The sequence below is a fragment of the Pseudonaja textilis genome, chromosome 1, assembly GCF_049901715.1.
Source record: "Pseudonaja textilis isolate UNSWEBS1 chromosome 1, rPseTex1.2, whole genome shotgun sequence".
Lineage (NCBI taxonomy): Eukaryota > Metazoa > Chordata > Lepidosauria > Squamata > Elapidae > Pseudonaja > Pseudonaja textilis.
The window spans coordinates 161,763,713-161,779,267 of record NC_141990.1 but is presented as its reverse complement, the minus strand read 5'-3'; the positions used below and the strand labels follow the sequence as shown (position 1 = coordinate 161,779,267).

The following is a 15,555-nucleotide window of genomic DNA, read 5'->3' as shown; positions in this document are numbered from 1 at the left end:
AGAAAGAAAGAAAGAAAGAAAGAAAGAAAGAAAGAAAGAAAGAAAGACAGCCCCCTACTTAAGATGATTCCTCTGTTACTGATTCCAGAAAGTTTGGAGAGTCCTCGCACCTAAGCTGCTAGGCAAAGGGTGGAGAGCATTTTAGATCTATTCTTGCGCCCGGCTTGGTTGGCTTTAGTTTAAAGGCCACAGAGTTTTTCCCAACGAGAGCCTTAAGGGGATTGGGAGTGCGAACATTTGGGGTGAGGGTTTCTTTTCCACTTGGAAGTTGAATTAAAACCAGACGTATTCTGGAAAACACAGATTTATTCTTAATCGGTTCACCAAAGTCAATAAAAAAATTAGGTATCAGTTCTGCCAAATCGGTACAAATTGGCTGAATCACACCACTGGATAGGACCCAATGTCCAAGTCTAGCAAGACCCTTGTTGATCTTGAGATTCTACAAGAGTTCTTGTCTTCTTTCAGGTGAAGTCTAAAAGAGAAGAGAGTTGTCTAAAAATCTTTTTAAAGCATATTTTCTCTCTTTTTAATATTTTTAATGAAAATGTTTACTTCAAAGAAAAATAAGAAATATATAAAAGACAGAAAAGAAGAAAAGAAAGTAAAAGGAAAAAGGAAACAATTAAGGAAAAAGGAAAAAAGGAAAAAAAGACTATGACTTCTAACTTTCATTACAGCAATTACAATCAAAGTTATTTTTTCTTGTAAACATAACCAGGAACCCTTTGTCATTGTCTTCAACACTTTTTCAATCATGCAGTCTAAAATTATTATTTTAGCTCTTTCCATTTTCATTATTAGCACTAGCAATACCACTTAGACATATATACCGCTTCACAGTACTTTTACAGCCCTTTCTAAGTGGTGTACAGAGTCAAAGATTCAAAGATACAGATTGTTAGTTGTTGCCCCTAACAATCTGGGTCACAGATTGGAAGGATGGAAGGTTGAGTCAACCTTGAGCTAGTGGGACTTGAACTGCTCAAGTGCTGGCAATCAACAGTCAACAGAAGTAGCCTGCAGTGCTGCACACTGTGCTACCACAGCTCTTAAATCATTAAAGGTTCAGTATTCCACAAACATACTTGTTATTTCATTGTCTGTGTGGGTACTGTATATTTCTTCATCTTATACACATAAAATAATCTTGCTGGCTAATGAAATAATACCCAGTTTTGCACATTCATTTGTCATAACCAAATATATTATTCTGGAATGGCCCAAAAATCCTCTCCTTCCTCCTATAACTTTCACTCCTTTTATAGCAATAACTTTTTCTTTATTTCAAATTTGTAATAATAAAAGGAGTAACAAAACAAAAGGTTTTTTAAAATGTCCATAATGTTTTAGTCCCTTTCAATTACTCCAATACTCCATATTTCCATAACCACATGAAGTTCCCAGAAGTTCTTGTTTCCCTTCTTTTTATTTCTTATTTATTTGTTTACCACAGTCAGCCAGTCAGCTTCCATGACAGATTTAAATATTCTTCTTTCCCATGCAGAGATACATTATCTATTTAATTTAAAAAAATACTTTAAATAAGACAGTATTCCAAATTTAACTGTCCCTTTAGTCCATCTTTTTAACTTTCTTATTCATGGTAAGCATGGTAAGCATTTTGCTTTTAATTCTTTATCTTTTCATAAATGTCATTAAAAGTTTTACACAGAACATAAACATTAATGAAATTTGAAACATTAAGCTAATGAAAAAATGCAGAAAAGAGAACAAGAAAGAAAAAAGTTCAGAAAAGAAGAAAAGAGACTTCCAATTTTCTTTGCAATAAATATACTGAAAGTACAATTATAAAATTGTTGACAAAAATTATCTCTTACTCTAATTAGAAAAAAGCTTATTATTTTATATTATGCAGATTTTTTCTAATCATTAAAACCACAAATCATAAGCACATTTTTCCATGAAAAAAGTCTATAAGGAATTTCCAGTTGCTTTGTCTTTCAGTAAAGAAGTTAATTTAGCCATTTTGCAATTCCATCATTTTTACCATACTCCCGTTGTAGGTATTATTGAATTTCTCCACTTTTCAACATATTGTAGTCTTGCTGAAATTCTTTTACATACTTGGTTCATTCATTTCGACTTTGTTCTTTCCTGGATCAAAGATACAGCCATTCATATGGTCCTAAGTGCTCTACTTCTCTGAAAGTCATTTTATACTTTAAATTTACTCCATTTAAGTTGCTTTACAAATTGGATCACATAGATCCATGTCCTTTCAACAGGCTTCATTCAGGGTTTTGAACATAGTGTCTTCTTCTGGGCCTTGTAGTGCTCTACTTTAGATTCTGCAGGCTTCCTCACTTCCCTGGAGCTCATGTGAACTTGTTCAGAGAAGCTCTGTTAGTTTATTTATATTGCCGTAATGTTGGCCTTTCCTTTCCTCCCTGTTTTGCAGAGATATGATAGGTTTGCCATATGTCCACTCGGAAGACTTGAAGCAGGGGTCCCCGACCCCTGGGCCATGGGCTGGCACCAATCCGTGGCAAGTCATGAACAAGTGCAAGTGAGTGAAGCCCCATCTGCACACGCGCAAGATCCAGGCAGCAAGTGAAACCACACACCCCAAGCCATGGAAAAAGCACCCTCCACAGAACCTTCCCCTGGTGCCCAATAGGAAAATTCCTTCTGAATTTAAAGGGCATTCATATTTTGAAACCAATAAAAAGCTATAGATACAGCAGGATCAAATCACTTAAGCAATGACATCTGAGCCTTTTCACATGCCATTTGAATTTTAAAAAGCTATAGATACAGCAGGATCAAATCACTTAAGCAATGAAATCTGAGCCTTTTCACATGCCATTTGACACATCCCGGAATGAATGATTTATTATTCAAATTCACAGGTATCTGACTCAATAGTAGGAACTGTGAGAAAGAACTAGGTGTCCTAATGGACAACCACTGTATGAGTCTGCAATGTGCCACTGCGGCCAAAAAGGCCAATTTAGTCCTAAACTGCATCAATTGAGAGATAGTTTCAAGATCACATGAAGTGATAGTATCTCTTCATACTCAAGTGAGACCACACTTGAAATACTGTCAAGTTCTGGTCCCCACAACATCAAAAAGACTTTGAAGCTCTAGAGCAGGAGTGTCAAACTTGATTTCATTGAGGGCCGCATCAGGGTTGTGCTTGACCTTGCGGAGCTGGGTGGGTGAGGCCAGAGTGGGCGTAGCCAGCTCAACATCACTCATGTCAGGGGTGCCTGTAATTGCCCAAGCGCTCTGCCAGTGAAAATGGGCCTCAGGAGGGCCGCCCTCCCAAGCTCTGTTTTTGGTGGCATGAAGCACCACAGACTGGTCTGTCACTGTTACCAGGATGGCCCTGTGGCCCAGATCTAAGCACCCTGCAGGCCAGATGCAGCCCATGGGCTTTGAGTTTGATACCCTGCTCTAGAGTGTAGAGAAGAGCAACAAATATGATAAGAGGTCTGGAGGCTAAACTATACGATGAATGATTTGTGGGAACTAGATACGTCCAGTCTAACAAAGAGAAAGTCTAGAGATGATATGATAGCAGTCTTCCAATTGAGGGTATGTCACAGAGAGGAGGCGATTTACCTATTCTTCAAAGGACCCGAGGACAGGAGAAAGAGTAAGAGAAGTTTACTAAAGATATCCAATCTAGGATTAAGGAGAAATTTCCTGACAGTGACAACAATTTATCAGTGGAACGGTTTGCCTCCAGAAATGGTGGATGCGCCATCATTTGAAAATCTCCAGAAGAGGTTGAACAACAATTTATCTACAATTGTAAGGGGTTTCTTGCTTGAGCTGAGGGTTGGACTAGAAGATCTCCAAAGATCCTTTCAACCCTGTTATTTTATATTAGTGAGAAAGAAAGTGACTGGGAAGATATAGGAGAGATTAGTTTGATTTTTTCAATATAATTAAATATAATTCAGATTCAAAATAAATAGCATAGCAGTATAAACATTTAATAACAAAGCAAATCCTTAGGGATAAGGGGGGTTCAAAATAAAAAAAATTGGGAATATCACAGTCTGACTTAAAATTTAAAACAACATTCCTCACAAGAGAGAAGTTATAATATTTCTCCCTATGACTAAAAAAAGTAGTCACATTTTAAATCTCTTTCTAAAAGCCAAGGACAAAGTTCCGTTCAGGTGGCTGGGACCATCTGAAAAGATATTCATTTTCTAAACCATGAAGGGCTTTAAACCAGCACCTTGAATTTCACTCAAAAAGGAGCCAGTACAGTTTTCAAATTAAAGTGTTACATGGGTGTACTGAAGCATTCCTATAACTAATTGGGTTGCTGCATTCTGGATCAGTAATAGCTTCCACATGCTAATCAGAGACACTTCTATGTAGAGTAAAACAAGAGGTAGCTAAGTCATGACTGACGGTTCAGTGCCTCCCATTATAATTTTTGTACAAGATACCCCTTAGCCAGAGTTGCCATTTGTTCATCAAGCACATACTGTACCTCAGGAGGACCCCCCAAGTTACACAACAATTTTACATGGGGGAATATTTTTTTGTTTAGAACTGAAGATAAGATCTGTTCTAAGTTGGATGGCTTATGAACTCTGAACCTCTGTGCCTTATAAGTATTAAGCCTCAACATGTACCTCTGGTATATCAGCCTTAAGGTATCTTGACAGCACTTGGACACCATCACTTCATTCACTCAAGGTCAGAGTAGAAAGTTGGTTGTCAGGGGTGGACAGGTGATACCTGACCCTGATGGATGACTTCACCTGGTGACTTCATGTAGATGTTGAATAAAAATGAAATAAATGTTGATTGCTGTGGTATCCTAGAGCTGAGAGTTTAAAGTATTGTTGTTCTATAAACATTTTCATAAACCTTTCCTATTCAAACTTGTTTATCTTTGTAAAAAAACCCACAGATCATATTGCTTTGTTGGGTTACCTTTAAACTTTTTGTTAAAAAAACAGAATTTCAGGGTAAAACTAAAAAGCAATAAAACCAAAGCCAAAGGAAAAGGAAAAGTAAGTGAGAAAAGGAGAAAAATAATTCCAGCGGTGGAGGAATGGATAGTGAAGAGGTCAGAATTTATAGAAATGGCAAAAGTGATTTAGTCAGAGAAAAATCAACAGTTTTTTTCCTGAATGTCTGGAAACCTTGCTAAAAAAATAATAAAATGATCTTCAAAAATATGAGTTTCACCAAAAAGTAAGATCTTCAAGGTTCCTTCCAACCCTATTCTAGATTCTATGATTTATGGATCTGAAGATTGAGAAAAATGTGGATTAAATGAGAAGCTGAAGATACGTGTATTGCATCTCTAGGGGAATAGGGAAAATAAAATTATAATTATCTGTTGAAAAGAAGCTTGGAAACCATTTAAAATATTTCATTTTTCCCCTCATTTAATTTTTTTTCCACACTTTCCTTTTTTCTTTTGGTTTTTCTTCTATGGGAAAACATTATAAAAAGAGTTGGGAAGAAAAATCATAAAATTATTTGTATTATATTTTAATACAGTATTAATACTTTTGGGATTTTTAAAGAGAAATACAAACATTTAAAACACATTTTAGCATAGAATGACATTTGTACAAACTTTATTATGAAAAAAGTATCATGAATTAATTGTGATCATAATTCAATAAATTTATCTTTCATTGTAAGGTTTTCCAAAATCTTATGTTAATTTTTCAAACAAAACAGCAGGAATTGAATTAATTCCTTTAAATCAATTGAATTAGTTTCTTCTGTTGTATCAATTTATGCATGTTAAGAAATATAGACATTAAGCCAATAGTAGGATTTGTGCAAATGAGCTGGTCAGAAATTACATCTTAATATCAAGAGAGTCAAGTACTTTCATTCCTTCAACAATCTATATTTGGTTCCTTAAGCCCATTAAAACTTATGAAAAATTATATTCATCTATTTTATTTATTTGCAATTGCAATCAAGGCTTCTGTTTTGTAACCTTAAGCCCCTTTGGAAAATAATTTGGGTTTCTTATTGTGTTGCAGCACAAAATACTGATGAATCTTATGAAAATCCCTCAATAGTGCCTCGGATTAAAACACAATATGTAACTTCTGTATCTTCCCATTCCTTATATTAAACAGATCTATCCTTCACTTTAAAAAAGGATGATTGAGGAATGAAGGTACAGAAGAAAAGTAAACAGCCAAAGAATATGTCAATTTTTTCCAAATTTCTAAAATAAGTTTTAACTAAGCTTATTAGGAAATAGATACTATGTTTAAAGAAGTCAGAAATCACATCACCCCAACCAGAAATGAGCCCTATGCTAACTTGATTTGTATCCATCAAATAACCTAAAGTTTTCTAATATTATGAGTTGGCTTAAGTTAGGAGTGTCAAAGTTGATTTCATTGAGGGCCGCATGAGGGTTGTGTTTAACCTCAGGGTGGGCGAAGTTACTCGTGTCGGGAGCACCTGTGGTGGCCAAGTGCTAAGACCCTCCCTCACAGCTCTCATTATAATCTTCCTAACTTCCTTATCTTCTTTTTCCTTCCCTCTTCATTCATTCTTCTTCCTTCCCCTCTTTCCTTATTTTTCCTTCCTTGCTCTTTTCCCATCTTTCTTTTTCTTTGTCTTTCCCTGTCTCCTTTCCTTCCTTGCATGCTCAAATGCAAAAGGGGAAACATTATCCTTTTGTTTTGTTTTTAGTTTGTTTTACTAGCCCTCTGCCAGCAAAAGCAGAGCTCGGGGGAGCAGGTGCGCCCACCCCCAACCTGTTTTCACTGGCAGAGGGCTGCAGGAGGCGTGCACAGCCCTCCCGAGCTCAGTTTTCGCTGACAGAAGCACCATGGGCTGGTCCTTTGCTGTTTACAGGGCGGCCCCACAGGCCAGATCTAAGCATCTCATGGGCTGGATCCAGCCACGAGCCTTGAGTTTGATACCCCTGGCTTAAATGAAAGACATTAAAATATTTCTAATTTGATATATGTAAACCTTTGTCATGGTTTTGTTAATAATGCATGGTTTACCCAATACTTGATTTTTATAGCTAAGAAGAAAGCTAAGAAAAAATATGTTAGAAAGGGCAGGGATAGGAATTTTCTGTCTTTTCTGTGTCTTCATGGAGCTGAGATACACACTGCATAGAAGGTAGAGAGATAGAAAAGGAGCAATTTGCCTTTCATATATAACAAATTGTAATCTCTGTTTTATTCTTTGACAGCCTCCAAAGGTAAAATGTTTGACAAGAATCTGGCATCCAAATATAACTGAGACAGGGGAAATCTGTTTGAGGTAATTCATTATTTAAATAGTTCAGTTTTCTTTTATTACTATTTTATCAAATATGTACATAAAAGGGGTGGGTGGGTAAAGAGCATATAAGTTTAAAAAGAAAATGGAATGCCTAATACTTCTAAATAGAGGATTTTCTTGTTGCTTCAGTCTGTTTGATCAAGAGTTGAGCAGTTAATTAGCAGCTAATTCAGTGGACAAAAATTATGCAAAAGATATATTAAATATAAAGATAACCATCTACCTGCTTCTATACTCTAGTAATTGTAATTTTTATAAACTAAAACATTGGCATTATCTGATCTTAAATCTATTAATTATTAAATATGCCCCTCTGAAATGGTAAATTACTTTCATCATTTTAAAGAAAGAACAACATCAACTGTGTACATTCTTATAAAGAAAATAGGACAGAATTTTATGAAAATTAAAGCGGTTGAAGAGAGCTGAATGACAGAAAGGAAGTTAAAATAAAGGGAAGGAATGGAGTCACTACATAGCTTTTAAAAAAGAAAGCTCAGATATAAATTTAACAAACGAAAGGAAAGAAAGTGTAACATGGTATACTGTCTTCCTCTATGACTAGGAGAGGAATGTTATAATCATCTTTTGCTTTAACAAAGTGAAATAAAAGTGATAGCTTATAAAATAGACAACCAATATTTTCCATGAATGAAGGCGAATATACATGTCCCAGGATAATGTTGCAGGAACTAATCTGGGTTGACCACCAGGGCTAGAGGTTTAGTCTTCCAAGCTTTCAGACTCGTTTCTGGAGTCCATCTTCAGGGGACTTCTCTCGAGCAGAGTGTATGTTTTGGGCTATTATGTGGGTGGTATTTATGTGGTACCTCTGTTGTATGTGGCTTTTTAGATGTTGATTGGGCTATTGGTGGCTGGCTATTAAGTCATTTGCTGTTGTTTCCTTGTGTTGCCAAGCCCTCGCCTCTAAGTACTTGATAAGATGGTGATAAAAAAGCACTCTTGTTCACTGACCAGGTGTCCATTTCCCTGGCTTCAATCATTTCTCTGGTTGTTTTTGTTCCTGCTCATCGAACAATCTTAGTAGCTGCAAAATTAAATGTATGTTGTCGTTCATTGCAGTGTGAGGTCTCCTCGTCTGATTGCTCACTTGTGTTCTTGCAGTCTGGTCGTTAACTTCTTCCCCATCTGTCCTACATAGTCATGGGCAATCCATGCAGGGGATCCAGTAGATTACATTGGAAGTATCTCCCACCTCCAAGTAATCTTTACAATGCATAATTTGTCCTCATATGGTAGCCTCTGGGTAGTATGCAGTGCCCACTTGCAAATCTTGTTGTGTTCTACAGCTTCCAAAATGTTGTATGGCAAGATGTGCCATGTGGTTGGTCTTGTACCTTGTTTCTTCCTTTCTTTCCCCACCACAGACATCTTGTAGCAGATGTTTGTAGGTACCCATTCTTCCTGAATTGTCATGTATGTACCTGCTCTCCAGCTGTTCGGCTTGCTGGGTACTATAGTGGGTTCTCACCCTGCCATATAGTGTTCTGATGCATCTCTTTTTGTGTGGCAGTAGATGGTTGCTGTTGAAATTCAGAATGCATGGAATATTGGTAGCCTGGTGATAAACTGTGTTTTCTAGGCTTCCATCTTCTTGTCTGTTGACAAGCACATCTAAAATTCCTTTGTCCCCTGAAAATTTGATTTTTTTAAAAAAATTCTGTTTTAACTTGCTTTAGTGAGCTTGGTAATCTAAGTCCCTGTATAATAACTCATTTTCTTCCTTTTATTTTTATTTTCTTTCTGTCACTCACCTCCTCTCTTCAATCTCTCTCTAATTTTCATAGAATTTTGTAAGATTAAACCAGTCCATTAACAGAAAGAAATATAAATTAAGGCAAGGCGGAATTGTTAAGGAGAAGCTTACCAATTCCAGCTTACCTGGGGACTGATGGATCAAATTGCCTTCCCCAAGAAAGTTCACTCTTTGCGGGTGCTCGAACTGCAGATTGCAACTGTTACAAGGATTAAGTTTGGACAACTATAGCTTTTCTACTAGTTGCAACCCTTCTTGATTCAGGGAGCTCTAGGAAAAGTTATCCACACATTAATTACAACTAATCTTGGCACCTGCAAAATGCTTTACTTGGAGCTACCCTTGATAAATGACTCAATCTGAATACAGGTAATCCTCAACTTGCAATCATTCACTTACCTATCACTCAAAGTTACAATGGCACTTAAATTCATAGAATCATAGACTAACAGATTTGGAAGAGACCTTGAAGTTCTTTAGTCCAACCCCCTATTGGAGCAAAAGACCCTATACCTTTCCAGACAAATGGTTATCCAGTCTCTTCTTGAAAACTTTTAGGCATGAAGCACCCACAACCTCTGGATGCAAGTCACTCCACTGATTAATTAACATGACTTACAACTAGTGCTTGCACATGTGACTGTTGTAGCATCCCCACAGTCATATGATCAAAATTCGAGCACTTGACAACTGGCATGATGGACATTGGCCATTTGCAACCTTCCTAGATGGCTTCCAATAAGCAGAGTCAATGTGTGGTGTGGGGGAATCGGATGCATTTAATTACTCTGTTAGTCACTTAACAACTGTAGCAAAATAGTCCAAAAATTGGGTGTGACTAACTTGTCTTGCTAAGTAACGGAAATTCTGATCCCAATTGTGGGTGTAAGCCAGGGACTATCTGTTTTTGAGGTTGAACTTTAAAGCCATAAATGGCTTTAGGTCTGATTATTGTGGGACTGCTTCACATGCTATAAACTTGTGCACTTATTTGGATCAGCAGGAAAGAACTTTGAAAAAATAGCCCTACCTTGCAGAAGTTCATATGAGGTACCTTCATCTCTATAATTCCTAGTCTACAGAATGCATTCTCTAAGGAGGTAAATTTGGCCTTCTCTTTCCCAGCATTTAGGAAAATGCATTTATGTCTTCTCCAGTTAAGGACTAGGTCTCTAGATATTAGTCCTAAGTGGAGAAGACAAAAGAAATGCATTAGTGGAACTCAATAGTTTTAAAAATGATGTTATAACTTTTTTCAGACAGATAAGCACAAATGAATTCTTCCTAAAGAACTTTAGAAATATCCTTTGAGCACAACATATTCTTATTCAAGAGTCTGAAATGGGGCACACTGATTATTGATCTTGATTTGTGTCAGAAGTACCTTCAAATTATAGATAATAAACCTTCAATATTGAGCAAGTAAAATAGGTCATAAAAGTGTAACACATGTAAATAGTATACAAAATAAGTAGGATTAAAACTAAATGATATTCACCCAGTATCAGGCTGTATTGGCAGCATGAGTCTTCCTCCGTACATGTTGAAGAACATAATATGCACCATAGCATATGGGAGATGAATTTTTCTCCACATTCACACAGAGTATCTTCTATAGGGAAGTCCCATTTTCTTAGATTGTACTTTGATCTTCTTATCATGGCACATAGTCTATATAGTGATTTCCATACAGGCCAAAATTGTACTTGACCAGGTGACAGTAGTTCCAGGAAACTATGGAGGGGCAGATGTTTTGAGGAAGTTTGTTTATCAAATTGATAATTGAAATAATTGGTCCTTAGTTAATGAGGAGCATTATTACTTTTCACACTGGACCACTTTATTTCTGAAATAATGGATGAATAACTGGAAAAACTGATGGAACTAGCAGATATGGCTAAATTAACTTCTCTGATCAAAGAAAAGAATACATTCAATTTTGCTTCTGCTTGGAAACTGCTTGTGGATTTTGTGCTTCCGATGGGGAAAAATGAAATTTTACTTTGGGTTTCGCTGATTTTAGATAAGTTTGTTGTTATAGAAATAGCTAGTACGTATTACATATGCAAAAGTAAAAAGTTTAAGCTATAATGTATTCTACTGCACTAAAAAGAGTTTGAAGTCAATGCTTTTCGTTTTCTTTTCCCCGTTACCCTACAGTTTTTCCTTTCCCCTTTCACTCCTCCGTTTTCCCACTATTTTCATAACTTGTATTTATACTTTGATATTATTAATAAAATTATAATTAAAAAATGAAACTGGCGTCAAATGTTGATTTTATTTGTTCATTCAGATGCCCCACATGAAACTTAATTAAGATTTAGAGAGAGAAATAAGGAAAAATTCATAACATCTGCAAGGGGGTAAATATTACTGCACAGACTATAGGTTTATTCCATGACAAATAGATCAAGCAAATGAAATATTAAGAGATGTTGCTCCCCCAGTTAAATCTGGACATCACATAATATTTCCATAATTTATGCACTGGCCAAACTTTTCTGAAATATTATAATATTATAAATATTATTTCTGCAATATTGAAATGAGGTTGCTAACGAAGAAAATTAATTAGAAATTTGAATAGGAATGAACAGAAATAGAAATAGAATTCTTCATTGGCCAAGCGTGACTAATAGAATAGAATTCTTTATTGGCCAAGTGAACACACAAAGAATTCGTCTCTGGTGTATAAGTTTTCAATCAAACAACAAAGTGATAGTTCATAGATCACAAATCATATAATCATAGATCACTAATCATAGATCACAAATCATTAATCATAACATATAAACAAGTGATAAAGAATGATACCAATAGGAGAAGTTAGTAGGAAAGAAGAGAAGATGAGAAAGAATGAGAAATGAGAATGTTAATAGCAATACAACCTACTGTATGGGTAAATATCCTTAGGCCTGAAACAGTGCTATGGGAATTAGGTGTTCAGCAGAGAGGTGGCATGGGGGGACGTATGTACGGGGGACTGTCCTTGTGTCTAGTTTGGCATGCAACACAAAGCAAAAACAGAATTTTTAGAAATGTTTGTAAATTTATTAAAAAGGAAGAACTGAAATATCACGTTGGCATAAGTATTCAGACTCTTTGCAGCAACATGCAAAATTTAACTCTTGGTGCTTCTCATTTCTGTTGATCATTGCTGACATGTTTCTACACTTTGATTGGACACCTGTGGTAAATTAAATTGATTGGAAATGATTTGGAAAGGCACATACCTCTCTACAGAAGGCGTCACAGCTGACAATGCCATGAAGGACCTGCCTGCAGAGCTCAGAGTCAGGATTATTGCAAGGCACAGATCTGGGGAAGGCTACAATAAAATTTCTGATGTACTGAAGGTTCCCAAGAGCTAGTGGCCTCCAATAATTCTCAAATGGAGGAAGTTTGGCATAACTAGGACTCTTCCAAGAACTGGTCGCCCAGTCAAACTGAGCAATTGGAAAGAACGGCCTTAGTAAGAGAGGTGTCCAAAGGCCCAATGGTCACTCTGACTGAGCTCAGCCATTGTGTGTGGAAATGGGACAGAGTTCCAGAAGGACAACCATCAATGCAGCCCTCCACCGATCTGGGCTTTATGTCAGAATGGCTAGACAAAAGCCTCTCCTCAGTGCAAAACATATGAAAGCCTGCTTGGTGTTTGCATTATGCTGTTTTTCATCAGCAGGAACTTGGTGACTGGTCAGGGTTGAAGAAAAGTTAAACAAAGTACAAGGATATCCTCAATGAAAACCTGTTCCACAGCACTCGGGACATCAGACTGGGCCAAAAGTTCACTTTCCAACATGACAGTGATCCTAAGTACACAGCCAAGGTAGCGCAAGCTTAGGGGCAACAGTGAATGTCCTAGAGTGGCCCAGACAGACTTGAAACCTATTGAACATCATTGGAGGGACCTGAAAATGGCTGTCCAACCATGATCGCCATCCAACCTGACTGAGCTTGAGAGAATTGCAAGGAAGTATGGCAGAAAATCCCCCAATCCAGGTGTGCAAAGCTTGTCGCGTCATACCCAAAAAGACTCGAGGTTGTAATTGCTGCCAAAGGTGCTTCAACAAATTATTGAGTGAAAGGTCTGAATGCTTATGCCAATATGATAGGCCAGTTTTCTTCTTTTTAATAAATTTAAAGGCATTTCTAATTTTTTTTCACTTTATCATTATGGGGTACTGAGTGTAGATTAATGAAAAAAATAAACTTCAACAACTTTAGAATCAGGCTCCAGCATAACAAAATTGGCAAAAGTGAAAGGGGTCTGAATACTTTCTGAATGCACTGTAGGTCTTTAGGGATTCAAAATGTTAAGATGTAGTGCAGTACCATGTTGACAGCATCATCTGCCAACCTATTTGCACAGTAGGTAAATTGCAAGGGTTCTAGCAGTGAATCTTTGATAGCTTTTGGGTGGGCCAGCACTAACCTTTCGAAGGTTTTCATAACTATGGATGTCAGAGCAACTGGTCTGTAATCATTCAACTCCTTGATGGAAGGTTTCTTGAGCACCAGAATGATAGTAGGGCATTTGAAACAAGAAGGGACATAACACATCTCCAGTGATTTAATAAAGATGCAGGTGAAGATTGGGGCCAGTTGATCAGCACAGACTTTCAAGCAAAAGGAATTACCCTGTGTGGGCCTGGTGCTTTTCCAGCCTGATTCTACAGTTGTCTGTGAAACAGATCTCACACATCTTTTTCTGTGATCACAAGAGGTGGTGGGCCCAGAGGGATGGAGTTGACTTGGCTGTTGTTGGTGGTGTATCTGAGATGGAAAAGGCAACAATCATTGACAGAAGTCTCCTCTCAAATCTACAGGAGAACACATTCAGGTCATTGGCCAGTTCCAGATTGTAGGCATCTTTTAATGTAGAGTAGCACTGGTGAATTTCTCTTGTGAGACAGTTGACATGTTGAATGTATCTTGGCAGCTCTTGCCTTAGGTTAGCTCTGTTAAAATACCATCATACCAATGGTGGTATTCTACCAGTTTGGCCCGGTACTGGTGTACCGGTAGCGCCAAAGAGCAGCAGAGACCAAACCGGTTCTCTGAGGAGCTGTTGGAGTTGGTGTTGGGCCCACCTGCCCACCTGGGCTTCCCTATTGACCTTTATTCCCTGCTTGTGAAGTGCAGCTGCTTTGAGCGGCACAGCAGATTGCCACACATCAGCTGCTGAAGCGACAGAGTACAGGATTGCAGGAGGTGAGTTGGAAAGCCTCTGCCCCTGCACAAAGTGTGCATTTGCACACACACAAAGCACGCCCACCAAGCCACGCCCACCAAACCGGTGGTAAACTTTTTTGAAACGCACCACTGCATCATAATGATAAGTAGGGAGTCTGGATATCTCCACAGGATTTGGTCAGTTAAGGTTTGCAATGCCTTGTTTATGCAAACTTGGAGTGGTATGTAGATCTCAACTAGGATGAATGAAGAAAATTCTTGGGGAACATAATAGGGTATACAAATAATGAATAATGTCTCTAAGTCCACATCACAACATTTCTTTAATATAGTGACATTTTTATATCATCAGTTGTTAATATAAAAGCAGATACCACCTCCCTTCTTTTTACCAGATGTTTCTGCAATTCTATTTGCTCTTTGAATCTGAAATTCTGACCATTTGCAAGCAACTATCATTAATTTAATCATTTAGCCATATTTGAATGAAGAAGAGGGCTGCTGAATTGGAAAAGTCTGAGTTGTTCCTATTTAAAAGGAGTATTTCATCAGTCTTATTTTCAACTAAGCAAAGATTAGTTAAATACAGCAAGGGGGGCGAATTTCTTGCCCCATGCTTCATGAGTCTTTGTAAAATGCCTTCTTGCTTGCCCCTTCTTGCCTTGTTTCTCTTCTGCTTCTTTCTAACTGCCATGCTGAAAGAGATAACCGTCATTCCCTCAGTCAGAATTTCCTCAGCATTGAAAAGGGACAAATAGTCCCAGAAAGCTGCATGTTATTTAAAGTCCACTGTCTGATATTCAAAATCTTATCTCTTGAGTATGAAATTCGCAGAGCCACAGAAAATAATAAAAACATCAGAACTACTAGAGACCATTTTATTGAGGCTGCCATCAGGAGATGATAGATTAAATCTTATTAAAATAGATTAAGGAAAATAGTTACGTTCAGTTTTAAGAAGGCTAGTGGTAGCTAGTGTTCAAATAACTGAAGCTGACATAAAAAAAGAGAATCTTTATCAAGCCAATGATAATAGACTAACAGTCATGTTTAACAGAATAATAGTCAAGAAGGTAGATGAGGGATATGAAGAAAAAAAACCTAGCAATATTAATAATTTTAATAGTTCTCATTATCTGAAGAAATAACTTCTTCAGAAATAGGTATAATTCCATATCTTTTTAAAACTAAAGGTATATGTTTACATACATAATTGTTGTAAGTCAAGTTATTCTTGACTTTCGACCACAATTCAGCCCAAATTTTATGTTGCTAAGCAAGACAGTTATTAAGTGAGTCATGTG

General features: G+C 37.1%; 1 protein-coding gene across 2 annotated transcripts in view; it reads left to right on the top strand.

The window, feature by feature from the left end:
* Positions 1 to 15,555, top strand: part of UBE2F (ubiquitin conjugating enzyme E2 F (putative)) — a 55,857-nt gene that overhangs the window by 21,458 nt on the left and 18,844 nt on the right. For both annotated transcript variants that reach the window (XM_026707610.2, XM_026707609.2), the window contains exon 6: positions 7,187 to 7,257. In XM_026707610.2, coding sequence (XP_026563395.1) covers positions 7,187 to 7,257 — 71 coding nt within the window. The remainder of the gene's footprint in view (positions 1 to 7,186; positions 7,258 to 15,555) is intronic.